At 42.9% G+C, this 14853-nt stretch overlaps 1 protein-coding gene across 6 annotated transcripts in view; it reads right to left on the bottom strand.

Moving 5' to 3' along the window:
* Positions 1-5375: 5375 nt before the first annotated feature.
* GABPB2 (GA binding protein transcription factor subunit beta 2) overlaps positions 5376-14853 on the bottom strand; it is a 29495-nt gene continuing 20017 nt past the window's right edge. For 3 of the 6 annotated variants that reach the window (XM_075561604.1, XM_075561641.1, XM_075561615.1), the window contains 2 exons: positions 10392-10525; positions 5378-10252 (listed from right to left, as the gene is read on the bottom strand). In XM_075561604.1, coding sequence (XP_075417719.1) covers positions 9953-10252; positions 10392-10525 — 434 coding nt within the window. In that variant the 3' untranslated portion in view covers positions 5378-9952. Of the gene's footprint in view, positions 10253-10391; positions 10526-14853 lie in introns of all 6 variants that reach the window. The other 3 variants (XM_075561650.1, XM_075561632.1, XM_075561624.1) reach the window with 2 other exon arrangements.

The raw sequence follows: 14853 nt of genomic DNA, 5'->3' as shown, positions 1-14853 counted from the left end.
TAAGTGTCCTGGTTTTGTTTCTCTAGAGAACCATGTCTAACACAGTGACCTTCAGAAACTGCTTCAGTTCCAAGCTCAAAGGGTATCTTAGGGCAACAGTCTTGGGTGTTCCTTTAAATTCTAGTAGTTCCATAGGTCTGACCTCTTTAGAGAATCTGAATTTTGTTTTACATTTTTCTCCCAGTCTGTGCGAGAGCTTCTAGTGTGTCCCTGGTCGGAACCGTCGGTAGTTGTAGCCAGGTACCATCGAGCCTTAGGTTAGAAGGGGCCATGGTGTCTGTGGCCCTTAGTCCTATGCACTAGTTTCTTCTCCAAGACTTTGGTTTCCTTTATTCTCTCTTACTTCATACTAGTCTAGACCAATAGTTCTATCTTAGATGGCCACTCCCAAGATTTTAAGACCCTACCTGCTACTCACTAAACTACGATATGGAACATTATGAACTATGTTATGCCAATTGACTAAGTTGTCCCTTATGATTATGGTATCCATTAATTTAAACTAGGAGCCCTGGTGGTGCTGATAGAGAGGCTTTGGTCTACTAACATAGGGTTGGGAGTTCAAATGCACCAGCTTTTCCTGGAGAGAGAGAGAGAGAGAGATGAAGCTGTCAGTTTCAAAGCCTCAGAAACCCTATATTGGGTTGCTATGAGTTGGGATCAATTTGATGGCAGTGGGAAATGGTATCTCATTTGTTTTGATTTTTAGCTAATGACTAAGGGTCCAATCTTGATATAGCATCAGTTTATTAACAACCTGTGATATGCAGATGACACCACCTTACTTGCTGAAAGTGAGAGCTTGAAGCACCCTGCTGACGAAGATCAAGGATTGCAGTGATCGGTATGAATTACAACTCAATGTAAAGAAAACCAAAATCCCCACAGCTGGACCAACAGGAAAAATCATGGTCAACGGAGAAAAGGTTGAAGTTGTCAAAACTTAGTTTTGCTCAGATCCACAATCAACGCTCATGGAAGCAATATCTAAGAGAGCAAGAGATATGCTGTTAGGTAAGTGTGCTGCCCAGGACCTTGTTAGAGTACCGAAAATCCAGGACACCAAAACCAAACGGGGAAAAAAGGAGAAAAGCAAGGCTAGCAATGTTGAGGACTGAGGCGCGCCTGAGCCACGTCCCGTGGTTCACTACTCCAGGCGCCTGTGGAGGCTGCTCATCGACTAAAGAAGGCTGGGGAAGAACCGAGGCGTCTGCATTGTGGAGCTGGATAAGATTTTTGGCAGTGCCATGGACCGCGGAAAGGACAAAGCGGCTGTGGACAAAGTATGGCCAGAGTACTTCTTAGAGGCCGGGATGGTACGATTTCAACTGACATACTTTGTCAGGAGAGGCCAGCTCCTTGAGAAGGGCATCGTATTTGGAAGAGAAGCAGCAAACAGGAGCAAGGCCCTCAGAGCGATGAACTGACACCCTTCTGCCACAATGGCTCAGCTTTGGAGCAATGGAAGGATGGTGCAGAGCAGGGAGGGCCATGTTCTGTTGTGTTGGCACAGAAGCGACTCCATGGCACCTAACGACAACAGTGAATAAGGGGCCCTGGAAGCACAGTGGGTTAAGCGCTGGGCTGCTCACTGCAAGGGCAAACCAACCAGCTACTCCTCAGGAGAAAGAGGAAGCTTTCTTTTCCTTTAAAATTTTAGTCAAACCCACGGACGCAACTTCTCTGCTCTAGAGTGTTGCTGTGAACTGGGTTCGACTTGGTGGCAATGAGATCTCTATTTTCTGCTGTTCATGTGTTTTCAGTTGGGTTTGGTTCCCCGCTTTTGTCCCTGTTATCTCTCAGGTGCTTTATAATTTTGGCTTTAATATGTAGGTATTTGTCTGTTTAGATCCATTTTGGGTTAGTTTTTCACCACGTGAAGTATGGATCCTGTTTCTTTGTCATTGAATATACTTTGACCCTTTGTCAAAGATAGGTGCCCTATGTGTCGAGACCCCTTTGGGGGTCAAACGACCCTCTCACAGGGTCGCCCAACTCATCACAGTAGCAAAATGACAGTGATGAAGTAGCAACGAAAATAATTTTGTGTTGGGGGGGTCACTATGAGGAGCTGTATGAAAGGGTCACGGTACTAGGAAGCTTGAGAACCCCTGCCCTAGGTGAATTACCTCTGGGCACTTAATTCCACTCCATCAGCCTATGTCTGCTATTAAACACTACCAGGCTGTTTGGATTAGTGTGGCTGCACAGTAAATCTTGGTATCAGGAAGTGTGAGGCCTCTGATTTTGTTGTTGTTCTTCAATACTGGGGTCTCCTTTCTTTCTCTGGAGCCCTGGTGCTGTAGGATTGGGCTGCTAACCACAAGGTCAGCAGTTTGAAACCATCAGCTGCTCTTTGGGAGAAAAATGGGGCTTTCTACTCCTGTACATAGAAAGTTACAGTCCAGGAAACTGGCTGGGCAGTTCTATCCTATCCCATAGGGTCACTATGAATCAGCATCAACTCAGTGACAATGAGTTTGGAGTATTTTCTTTTTTTTGCTTGGAATTTAGTGTCTCCATTTTACTAAAGAGCATGGTTGGGATTTGGATTAGGATTGAATATTTATACATGTTTGAGCAGTATTGACATTTTCACAATATTAACTCTTCCAATACATGAGCATAGATATTTTTCTGTTTCTGTAGATCATTTTTAGTTTCTTGCACATAAGGTTTTTGTTCTTGCATTTGTTTATTTAAATAACAATTTTTAATTGTAAGTGAGGTGGTATCTGTCAATTTTCACATCTCTGGTTACACTTATTCCTAGGTATTTTATACTTCTGGTAGCTATTGTAAAAGTTTTGGGGTTTTTTTCTCTCCTTTTTCTGAATGCTTGTGTTAAAGGGGACGCCATTGATTTTTGCGTGTTGGCTTTGTGCTCTGCCCCTTTGCTAATCCTCTTAGTAGGTTCCGTATCTTTCTTGGATAGTCTCTGTATGTTACCTGGAAGGGTAGTTTTACTTATGCCGATTTGTATGCCCGTTTACCTTTCTGGCCTTACTGTTACTGAATAAGAAGGGCATTCATGTCTCATTCCCATTCTCAAGGGGAATGCTCTTTACCCATTGAGAATAATGTTGCTGTTGGTTTGCATATATGCCTTTAATTATATGAACAAATTCCCCTTCTCTTTGTCTTTTGCTGACAGCTCCTCTTCCCCGCCCCATAGGAAAGGGTCCAATGCCAATTACTGAAGAGACTCTTTTGGTTCATCCTCTGGATTTAGCAGCTTTGTAAGAAATCAGTTGTTATTGAGTCTGTCTATAAGGCAGCGTAGAATTACTCTATTGGGTTTCCAAGATTGTAAATCTTTTTGGAAGCAGACAGCCTCATCTTTCTCCCAAAGAGTGGCTAGTGGGTTTGAACCACTAGGTTAGTTGCCCAGTCCTTAACCTACTAGGCCACCAGGTTTCTCAGCTGACCACAGTCCCCTAAACTACATTTTACCGTTACATATCATATTGCACAAACCCTGCATAGGTGTAGTGATCACTAGGTTGCTCCCACTTCAGACTTCATGTGCATTTTCTACCTAATGCATCGATAGAAGGCACACTGTGACAGGGGAAAAAATGGTAGCTGCTCTTATTCATGTTTCTCCAGGGTTCAAGAACCTTACCTTTCAGAAAGCCCAACATTCCTATCCAATTCTTTCACATTTTTCCTATCTTCAGAATAATTTCTCTCATTGATCATTTTTTGGTTTTTTTTTTTAAGTTTTACTGGCACTTTATCCACGTATCATAAAAGTCAATAGTTCAGTCATATCAATAAGTATTATACAATCATTACCACAATCCATTTTAGAACATTTTATTCCTTGTACTCATTAGTGTAATTTTTTAAATCATTTTTTGGAGGCTCATACAATTCTTATCACAATCCATCTCCATCCATCGTGTCAAGCACTTTGGACATTTGTTGCCATCATCATTCTCAAAACATTTGCTTTCTACTTGAGCCCTTGGTATCAGCTCATTTTTTTCCCTTTCTCCCTGCTTCCCCCTCCCTCATGAACCCTTGATAATTTATAAATTATTTTGTCATATCTTACACTGTCCAACGTCTTTCACCCACTTTTCTGTTGTCCATCCCCCAGGGAGGAGGTTACATGTAGATCCTTGCGATCAGCTACCCCTTTCCACCCCCCCCCACCCTCACCCTTCCCTCTCACCACTGGTCCTGAAGGGATCATCTATCCTGGATTCCCTGTTTCCAGTTCCTATCTGTACCAGTGTACGTCCTCTGGTCTAGTCAGATTTGTAAGGTAGAATTGGGATCATGATAGTTGGGGGGAGGAAGCATTTAGGAACTAGAGGAAAGTTGTATGTATCATCATTCCTATACTGCACCCTGACTGGCTCATCTCCCCGAGACCCTTCTGTAAGGGGATGTCCAGTTGCCTACAGATGGATCTTGGGTCCCCAATCTGTACTCCCCCTCATTTACAATATGATTTTTTGTTCTGATGATGCCGGATACCTGATTCCTTCGACACCTCGTGATTGCAAAAACCGGTGTGCTTCTTCCATGTGGGCTTTGTTGCTTCTGAGCTAGATGGCCGCTTGTTTACCTTCCCGCCCTCCTAAGAAAGGAATCTTCACTGCTAACTGGCTATCAATGGTGATTTTGCTACTACTTGTATTTGCTTAATAAATGTGTGCAGAATTGGGCTTAGATAACAAGCAAGCAGCTTATTAGCTAAGAATAGCTGAGTAGTCAGCAGAGCAAATTCACCATTTCCAAGCGTCCCTGAGCTGGTTCCCCTCTATCTCAGCACTGGCTTTACTCCCACACAAGGGCACAGGATCAGTTCCTTCAGCTACTGCTTTCCTCCCTTGGTTGTTTACTTTTAGAGAAAGGGAGGGTGGTGGTGGTGTGAAAAAGGAAGTAGGCAGATATAAATTTAATAAGACAACCAGAAACTTTATTTTAACCTGCTTTTACCTCAACTTTCTCTGCCTTGCTCAGGCTGAGAAAAACGAAACGAAACAAAAACGTGTTGCTATTGAGTTTCTATCGACTCATAGCAACTCTATAAGACAGGGTAGAATTGCCCCTGTGAGTTTCCAAGACTAATTCTTTATAGGAGTAGAAAGTCCATCTCTAAAGGAGCAGCTAGCGATTTTGAACTGCCAACACTGAGGATCACAGCCCAACTCAAAACCACTAAGCCACAAGGGCTCCTGGGTAGAAGCTAAACAGAAGGCAGCGGGCAGGAGGCTAGAGGAAGCCTCCCAGGGAGGTCTCCACGCTGCTCGATTGGGCAGGGAAACTTGCTCTAGAGGTTTACCTGTGGGCAGGAAAGTCGACACATTTTTTTCTCAAGGGATTAAAAATAATTCAGTGACAAATTGAAATGGTAAAGACTTTGACATTTTATTAAGAAATATTTTTATTTTAAATGTAGTACAAAATTGCATATATAATATATATCTGTATAGTTATACACATACAAATGCTCACCTGCACATACACACATCAGAACCAATCCTTATTTCATTAAACTCCTAAATAAAAAAGGGAATTATATTTAAGCTTTCCTAAAAACATACTGTACATAAAGCTGTCAGACAACCTGAAAAACTGAGGGCATTCTGAGAAGAATCTAGGCAGCCCCCTACCCATCCACACACACACATAAACGGTATGTGGCAGAAAACAGGAGGAGACTACACAGGACAAAGCCGGGGAAGGGGTTGCTACCATCGCCCACTGGGGTGCATAGGGTACAGGGTATGACCTAGATTAATTCTCAGAAACCATCTCAGAATAAGCAGAAAATTTGTGGTGGGGGAGGTGGGGAGTGGAGAGAGAAAAAGCAGCCCACAGATCCGAAATGACCTACTAGGCCCTAGTACCTGGGAAAGAACCAAGGAAACAAGAACAATGGGGCCACAGCAGCAAAAGCTGTTGGCAGACATAGGGACAGGGAGCCACAATTGCTTGCCATTAAGAGCCAACTGCTACTGCAGAGTCTAGGGATGTTATCGCCCCCTCAATCTTAGCGAGGCCTGAACAAGGCAGCACCAGAAGTTCAAAGCTGTATGAATCCAATCCACAGCCTTCTGGTTCCGGGTCTCCTACTGACTACATTGGCATAGGAAATAGAGTGCTAACTCAGAAGGGAGGGGATTCACCATATAAAACAGTAATAGGTAAGAGACTAGCACAGGTGGTCTTGATATGAAATCCATTCCAAAGCTCTTTTTCTGGCAATACCAAGATGGGACTCTGCCTACAGGAGTGGAGAAGAGCAGGCCATTTTCCAGTAACGCCTGACCAAGAAAAAAAGATTCCCACTCAATAATAAATTCCTCATAAGAGTTCACTTTATGCCATGAATCTGGAGGCTCATAATGTCTACAGAAGAGAGCTACACATGTTTCCACCTTAAAATGATAAGATTCCTAAACTGGGTAGTAGAGGCATAGAATGTCTGCCCCTTCGCTATGGCCTTTCCCCCGGGCTTTACCTGCCAGAGGAGTGACAGGCTAGGAGGCCTCCTGCCCTGTGGAAGGGCAGCCCCATCCCTACCTCTGACACCATTCTGAATCTGCCAGCGAACATACTGTCATCACATGATATGCCAAACAAATCCCTTTAAAGCCAGGCGGTGGCTCTCCCTGGGGCCTCACTCCTCAGGTTTCTCATCATTGACTATTAGAGCACCAGCTAGCAGACACCTCTCTGAGAGAGGGGAAAAGAAAAAATACTTCATCAGATCCCACGTTGTGCATGTTTTCTCACAATCCTAAAAAATTTTCTCTATGTGTTTAATAAAATAAAATATTTCCAGGTTATTCCAGGTCCTTTAGAGACAAATCTCAAACCAAGAGAAAGGTAGGGGAATTTTTGTGGATATATAAATTCATATACTCAGCAAAGTATTAAAAAACACCCCGAGTCACATAGTACCTGCTATTACAGATGGAGAATCCTCTGTAAATTAGTCTCTTTTATATCAACAGAGAGAAAAAAATCACAAATACCATCGATTTTTGACATTACTGAACGCGCGCGCACACACACACACACACACACACACTAAAACGTTAAGGTTAAAAGATAAAGGAAAGAACCAAAACTAAACACAGATCTGACAGAATAAAAGAACAACTTTTAAGGCACTGGGTTGAAAACATAGGAACCCTAAAGCAAGTTGTCCCATATTGTAATTAAAAGACCCTAATTCTGGCAAGACAATTTAGAGATCCCACAGAGGTAGTGATGGGAAGGGAATTCAGGTTTATAATTAATTTCCCTGGAGCTAGGAACAAGAAATTAAGCTTTCTTTCCTTTTTTGGGGGAAAGGCTAAAGACCAAAATGCAACGGCAGAGTCTACAATCTCCGACATTAATACTGATATTGTTAAAGCAGCTTTACTTTAAAGCAGGCAGTCATCCTAGACTCCAGATTTCTCCTGCTCACATACCAACTCTGAAACACTTGTTCGGGGCCTGGGAACTCTTCTGCTCCTCTATTATCAAAGCTGGTAATAAGTTAGTCGGAATCCCACAAATTAGAGATCTCAACATTTCCCAATTTCCATGGTTGATCCAGAAAAATACGCAAAACTGGGAAATGGGATTGCCCTCAATGCACTTTGCTATTTATCTTCTAGCTACTTCAAGGTGTCCCGACCTACCTGTCACTCATGACACCCCCGGTGGAGAGCAAAACTGATTTCCTTGGTCTGAGGGGCTCGAAGGTCTACTCCCCAAGTAAACAAGAATGGATTCTTTGAGTAAAGAGAGTCTACCCCTCGCCAGCTCTCCCCAGCTCCCTCTCTACTTTCTCCCCTAACAAACTCCTCAGCGGGCAGGAGCACCAGCCTCCTAGAAAGAGTTATAACCACACAATCCCCCCCCTGCCCAAAGGTGGGAACCTGACTGCTGAGAGACTGCCCGCAGTCACCCGCTCCCCTAGAGTTTGTGCCTGGCCTGGTGTCTTCTGTAGTTGTCCGCCAACGCTGTTACCCAGAGATCCCTTTTCAAAAACCATGTATGTATACATCTGTTTTTAAAAGGGAAGGGCATATGAACTAATAACATGAACACAAGACATCTAAAATGATACTTGGTCCCGCTAGTAAAGCTGAGGCTCCGACATGGCGCCCGTAGCAGCTTACTGTTAGCACCTGGTTCCCAAAGGGAACAGAGGAGAACATCACAGACAGGGACAGGCTGAGCTGAGAACAGGTGTCACACTCTCCTCCTCCCCCTCCCTGGGGCCTCCGCTGCAGTTCTCCCACCATCCCCAACAGCCCTGAGCAAGCCCTTCTCATCTGGGAAGAAAATGGTCCGCAGGTCGGTGGAGAAAATCTAGCAAAGGTGGCCAGTGGCCAAGACCAACTTCAAAGTTGATAGATTTTTTTTTGCCTATAAACTTCTAATAGCCAATCCAGTTTGTTAAATTTGGTTTAAGGAGTTATGACTTCAGTCTATTTTGAGCCCAAAATGATTCTGCACCTCTGGAAAACTGCAGCAAATTACTTTGCTAATCAAGGTAAATGGAGCCATGTTAACTGTCAAGTTATTTTTTCCAAATTAAAAATGCATGTTTTCCCATGATCACTATTAAGAAAACGAATTCTAAACAGTCATTCAAATTGTTTACTTGGCACATCTCCCTCTGGTTTCTTCTTCTAATTTACAACAAAGCAAGCAAGCAAGTCTAGAATGCTGAGGGCCCAATTTCAAAGGCAATAACCTCTTGTAACATAACCTCCTCCAACTGCTCCATCTCCATGCATGTTAATTTCATCTGAGAACTCTCCACGCCCACAGAGAAAACCAACAATGCAACACTTTCCCAAAGCCTCTGGACAAAAGGAAGCAGGGGAGCCAGAGAGGAAGGAGAAGAGGAGACCGGTATCTGGCCAGAATCCTTGGTTCTGCGCTCCATGGCCCTGGTGGATCTCATTCCCCTTGCCAACGTGCACTGTGAGGCAGAGCTCTGTACCAGACCACGCTCTGGAAACAGGGCAGTGTCCTCACCCCAAAGCAAACAGAAACCAAACCAAGCAAGAGCCTCAGGAGTCATCTCTCGCTTTTTCCCCTTCTTTTTCTTTTTGCATTTGAGAGGCTAACATCTAAACCCCACAGAAAGGCACGTGTGTCCCAGATGAGGAGGAGGAAGTAAAACAGAAATTCATAAAATCACATAAAGATTATGTCTGAAAGCAAGTTGTTCTGACAACAGACTGTCCTCCTGTTTGCGATTTGACAAAACCCAGCCAGAGTCAAGTTTGTGTCTCAGGACGACCAGACTGTTTGCTAAGCCCGAGAGCCTCTTCCGGGCTGCTTCCCAGCACTGTGGGAGCACAAGCTGGAGGAGGTGGGGTCTTACATACACTCCTCCCACATCAACACGTTTTCTTTCCTTCCAGTTTTTGAAAACTCCCTTGTAATTTCTTAGGCATCTGAGCTAGCTGTGACCTGCAATGATGTCAATTTGCTAGGCGGTTGCACGCAGGTTTCTGTTCAAAGCAGCTCTTCGGCAGTGATTTTCTTTCTTAAGTGGCCAAAGCTGGCTTCCACCCTTTCTCTCTCCCCCCTCCCTCCCTCCCTCCCCACAGTTAGTTTTCTTCTCCTACAGATATGCATCATAAACTCAAGGCAAATTGTCAGGTCACTGGATGGTACGATTATTAAGGCTCTGGGACGCTACTGTAAAGCTCTCTGGACAGAAAGTCAAGTTATTTAAGAGTCCACACCGTCCAGTATGCTTTTACCACTACTCTCACAGGCATGCCGTGAGCGGAATAAACTGGTCCTTAAGCTGTTGGCCCCTCGGGGAAAGGTGCCTACATGAGGTTATGAATTTTCAGGCCGCACAAGCCCTGCCATCGTTCTCTTCTGAAGGCCATTCTCGACGTTTTAGGCCTTGCATTTTTTATAAGGTGAAACAGGTGGACACAGTGCAAGTTGTGGCTCTTGCACGTTAAGATGAAACGGTTTCCATAGAAACTCCAGGATGAGGCTCCATGGTCTCTGGTGCCCTGGTCATTTGTGTTCCTCTCCCTTCGACTTCCCCTTCTGTGACTTCTACAGCATCTACCTCGGCCACCTCTTCAATCAGGGCGAGATCCACTCCATTGGGCTGCTGCCGGGCCATGGCCTCGAGCTTGAGGCGGTACTGTTCTGCCTCTCGCTCCTTCTTGAGGAGCTGGTGCCGATATTCCTGAGCTTTGCGATTGGCCTCCTGGAGCTGCTGCTGCAGTAGTGCTCTCTCACTGCCTCCCTGGAAAAATAAACCAGGTCACCACCAGGTAAGAATTCCTCATCACAGACTGTCCACTGAGCACACAGAAAGGAGCCGGGTGCAGGCCTGCAAAGTTATGGCTTTTGATCCTTTCCCGTATCTTCTCTAAAATCATTACCTTACTTTCCTCCACCCTGTTTGTCATCTCTTCCAGCCTTGGTTTCTTAGACAGTGGCGCCCTTTCTGCTGCTTCTTTTTCTCCTTCTTCAATTACAGTCTCCTCTGCAACCTGACCAGCAGGTACAGTTAGAACTGCAAGCCAAAAGACACCAATTGCAGGTAATGAATACAATGCAAAACAAAGAGATTTTGTTCGGTTTTAGTTAAAAAAAAAAAAAGATTGAAATGTTCTCCACTCTTATTTTTCACCTCTCTCTGGACTTCAAAAGGAGCTGTGAGGTATGGGCTGCACTGCTAGCCACAAGGTCGTGGTTCAAAACCCTCTAGCAACTTTGAAGGAGAAAGATCTGCTCTTATAGAAATTTACAGCCCTGGAAAGCCTATATAGGAACTCACTGTAAGTCAGAAGCAACTCAAAAGCAGTGGGGTTTGATTTTGGTCAAATTTTAGAATATGTAAAGCATAGCTTTGCATTGAGAAACATAAAGAATGAGAGAAGCACTAAGAAGGCGCCCCAGCAGTACACTGGGTTACACAATAGACTACGAACCACAAAGTCTGTGCTTCCAATCCACCAGCCGCTCTGCAGGAGAAAGATGAGGCTTTCTGCTCGGAAATCCCAGGGCAGTTCTACTCTGTTCTACACCGATGACTTGATGTGTGCACCTGGGTGCGTGAACAAGGCTACCCAGAGGACAGCTTTGCAGGTCTGGAAGCTTTATAGTCAGTCTTGTATCTGAGGTTCTTACAAGAGATGTCTGACTCGGAATCAGCAGCCATGATCAATTAGTCTTATCGAATCTGCAGGAATGCAGCCTTGGTAGTGCTGTCAGGTAAGCACTGAACTGCTAACTGCAAGGTTGGTGGTTCAAATCCACCAGCTACAAAGTTGAGCTCTCTGCTCCTGTAAAGATGTACAGACTTGGAAACCCTGCATAGGGCTGGCTATAAGTTGAAACCGACTCAATGGCAGAGATGTATTTTGTTTGTTTTCCCCCGCAGGAATAACATATCTTAAGGTCCGGAGTCTTAGTATATAAGTGTGGTAGTTACATAAGTTCATGTCCACTTGAAGATATAACAAAAGTGTAGGGGTGGAATCTAGCCTGTTAACAGGTCACAATCTGGTGGTGATGCTTGTGGCATGACCTTCTCATAAGGAGGGTCCTGGGAACCGCCCACCCCCTCTGCCTTCACTTTCCTGCTGGCTGAACCTGGCTGGAGCAAGCCCTGTGATGTGACCATCGCCTTTGGATCCACTTAACTTTGCAGCTACCGGCCGTGATCTTCCTGCATTCTGCATCACTGCATGTGGCTTCTGAGTCTGAAGAAGGACTTAAGGACTTCAGACTTACTCTGGACTGGGCTGGGATGTTTGCTTGGTCTATATTTACTTCTTGATATAAAGCTCTTTCTGACACATACACAAGCATTACTGAATTCGTTTCTCTAGTCAACCCAGCCTAACACAATAAGATTTTGAGTAAAAGTATTTTTAAATACATTAACTGTACCTAATAAGTTGCTTCTCTTTTCAAAGATGAATGAGGCAGATGTCAACACATACACACATGAGAACAACACATACAAGATATACTACATACCCATCAGAATGGCTAAAATGAAAAGTGATAATAATTGCCAAATGCTGATGAGGATAACAGAAATTAGATGGTTTAAACATTACTAGTAGGAATGTAAAATGGTAGATACAGTACTGTGTTTCCAAACTAAAATATAGTTTGACAGTTTCTGTTGATCATTTATCTCAGAAAATTAAAATCTATTCATAAAGACCTATACCCAACTATTCACAGCAAATTGATGAGTAACGGGCAAAAGACTTGGAAATGACTCAAACATTTTTCCATGGTTAAATACCTCTAGAACAGCCATACTTTGGGATAATACTCTGCAATAACAAAGAATGAACTATTGACACACAACTCTAATATATCTTAGCAGGATTATGCTGTTGTAAAAAGTCAATATCAAAAGGTCACAGTATGATTCCATTTATATAATATCCTTGTAGTTTCAAAATACTGAGAAGCAGGACAGATTATATTAGTGGTTATCGAGGGTTAGGAATGGGGTGGGAAGGAAGGTGGCGTTCGGGATCTTTGTGACAGACTATTCTGTATCTGTATTCTGGTGGTATGCATTATAAGTCTACATACATACAGGGGGGCTCCTAAAAGTTTGTGGAAAAATGAAACAAAAAGATAAGTGAATTTACCCATGAACCTTTTGAAATCTCCTTCTTTTTATTAAATCGCATGCACAAATAAGTACATATAAAACTGGAAAAATCTCAGTTGGGCTGATGGATTTTATAAATGACAATTTCCCAGTTGTGGTACTATACTATAGCTATGCAAAATTTCAACACTGGGAGAAAATGGTGATGGGTATATGAGATATCTCTGTACTGTTTCTCACAATTACACACGAATCTACAGTTAGAAAGGTTAAAAACAAATATTAGGTTTTAAGATCATGATTTTTCTAAAACAGAAAAGGCTACCTAGTTGAATGGTTGAGTCGATTTTTTTAATGTTTTATTGGCATATAACTCACATGTCATGCAATTCAATAGTTCAGTCACATCAACAAGCATGGTGGAGGTGATTTAAAGACTAGGGTGTAGTCCTTAAACAATCATCCACTGCTGACAGAGGAAAGCAGCCTTGATATACGTTGAGTAAAGATTGGAGCTTAAAAAAAAAAAAAGATTGGAGCTTAATCACAAGGTTGGATGTATAGCTCCCCCCCCCCAACCGTGAAGGGGAAAAATAAAAGAAATGTAGGTGAAGGGAGACAAGGGACAGTGTAAGATAGGAAATAATAACAACATAAAATTAATCAAGTATTCACAAGGGTGGGAGGGGTAAAAAGAGGAGCTGATACCAAAGCCTTAAGTAGAAAATGTTTGGAAATGATGATGGCAACATATGTACAAATATGCTTGATACGATTGGATGTATGGAACGTTATAAGAGCCCCCCCAAAAAATGATTTTTTTAAAAAGGAGGGAAAAAAAGAATTGGAGCTTAGTCTGGGATTTAAAATCTGCTGTAGGTAATTCAGGAAATCTGTTTTCGTTTGGGATTTGGTTAAACACATTTGTAAAAGTAGATCATCTAGGCAAAACTTCAATTATTCTTTTTTTCCTAAGCAACTCAGCTCTCACTTATTTTTCATTTATAAACAAAGTCTTTCATGTACCTTGTGAGTCTGCTGCAAACTTAAAATGTTAAGCATGTTCACAAAAATACCAATAGTTTTTATATCAAGACAGGTGTTTAAAAAAAAAGAGAGCAAGAAAACAAAGTTGACCGATGGTTACCATGGGTGAAGGAGGAAGACTGTTTGCCTAGGGGCACTGACTTTATGTTGGTGGGTAATTGGGAAAAGAACAGCAGTAACAATTACACAACATGAAACGTATAAACAAATGACACCGAATTATACACGTACAAGTTGTTGAACTGTAGAATGTTTTGTTCTGTATATTTTTGCCATAATTTAGAAAGTTAGACTAATAACAACGAGTACAAGAAGAAAATGTTTTAAAATTGTGGTAATGACTGTACAACTCTCTGATATGCCTGAGCTTTTGAATTGTCTGATATGGATGAAATGCCAATAAAACCTAAAAATACCAGTATTATTTTTTTAAGTAGTATTTTTAGAGAGAACTCTTAAGAATGATACTGCCAAAGCTTAGACAGAAAATATTTAATTCCTAGTCTCTTCCAATACAGCAGATATGAGGGGGGCACCCCCCAAGAAAAACCAACAACGGGAAGAAGCTCCACTGGATGGAGCCTTCGTAGTACACGCTTTCCTGCCAGGTGAGCATGGAGCAACTGGCCGAGTGAGCGCACCCAGAGGTGTCACCCGGGAAGGCTCTCTCTGGTCACGGTGAACTTTTTCATAAAAGCAGTTTCACTGGAACCTCATTTTTTGTGATGGCTGATTTAAGAGAGCAGCTTGCAGCTGTGAAATTTTGTTTCCTGCTCGGGGGAAAATGCTGCAGAAACTGTTGTGATGTTGAACACAGCTTTCAAGGTCAGCATTATGGGAAAAACTCAAGTGAACGAGTGCTTTTCTCGTTTCAAAAATGAAATGTCGAATGATGACAACCCTCATTCAGGATGCACATCAATTTCCCAGAAGTAGGAAAGTCGACTTGTAATGCATTTGGAGTCGGTCAGACTGTTGATAAAGCTTTCCATTTAGAGCAGTGGTTCTCAACCCATGGGTCACGACCCCTTTGGGGGGTTGAATGACCCTTTCACAGGGGCCACCTGATTCATAACAGTAGCAAAATTACAGTGATGAAGTAGCAGCGAAAACAATTTTATGGTTGGGGGGTCACCACAACATGAGGAACTGTATTAAAGGGTCACAGCATTAGGAAGGTTGTTAACCATTGATTTAGAGGTTCTGAAAAG

The sequence above is a fragment of the Tenrec ecaudatus genome, chromosome 1 (assembly GCF_050624435.1).
Source record: "Tenrec ecaudatus isolate mTenEca1 chromosome 1, mTenEca1.hap1, whole genome shotgun sequence".
Lineage (NCBI taxonomy): Eukaryota > Metazoa > Chordata > Mammalia > Afrosoricida > Tenrecidae > Tenrec > Tenrec ecaudatus.
The sequence above is the reverse complement of the archived record's forward strand: the minus strand, read 5'-3'. Positions and strand labels throughout refer to the sequence as shown.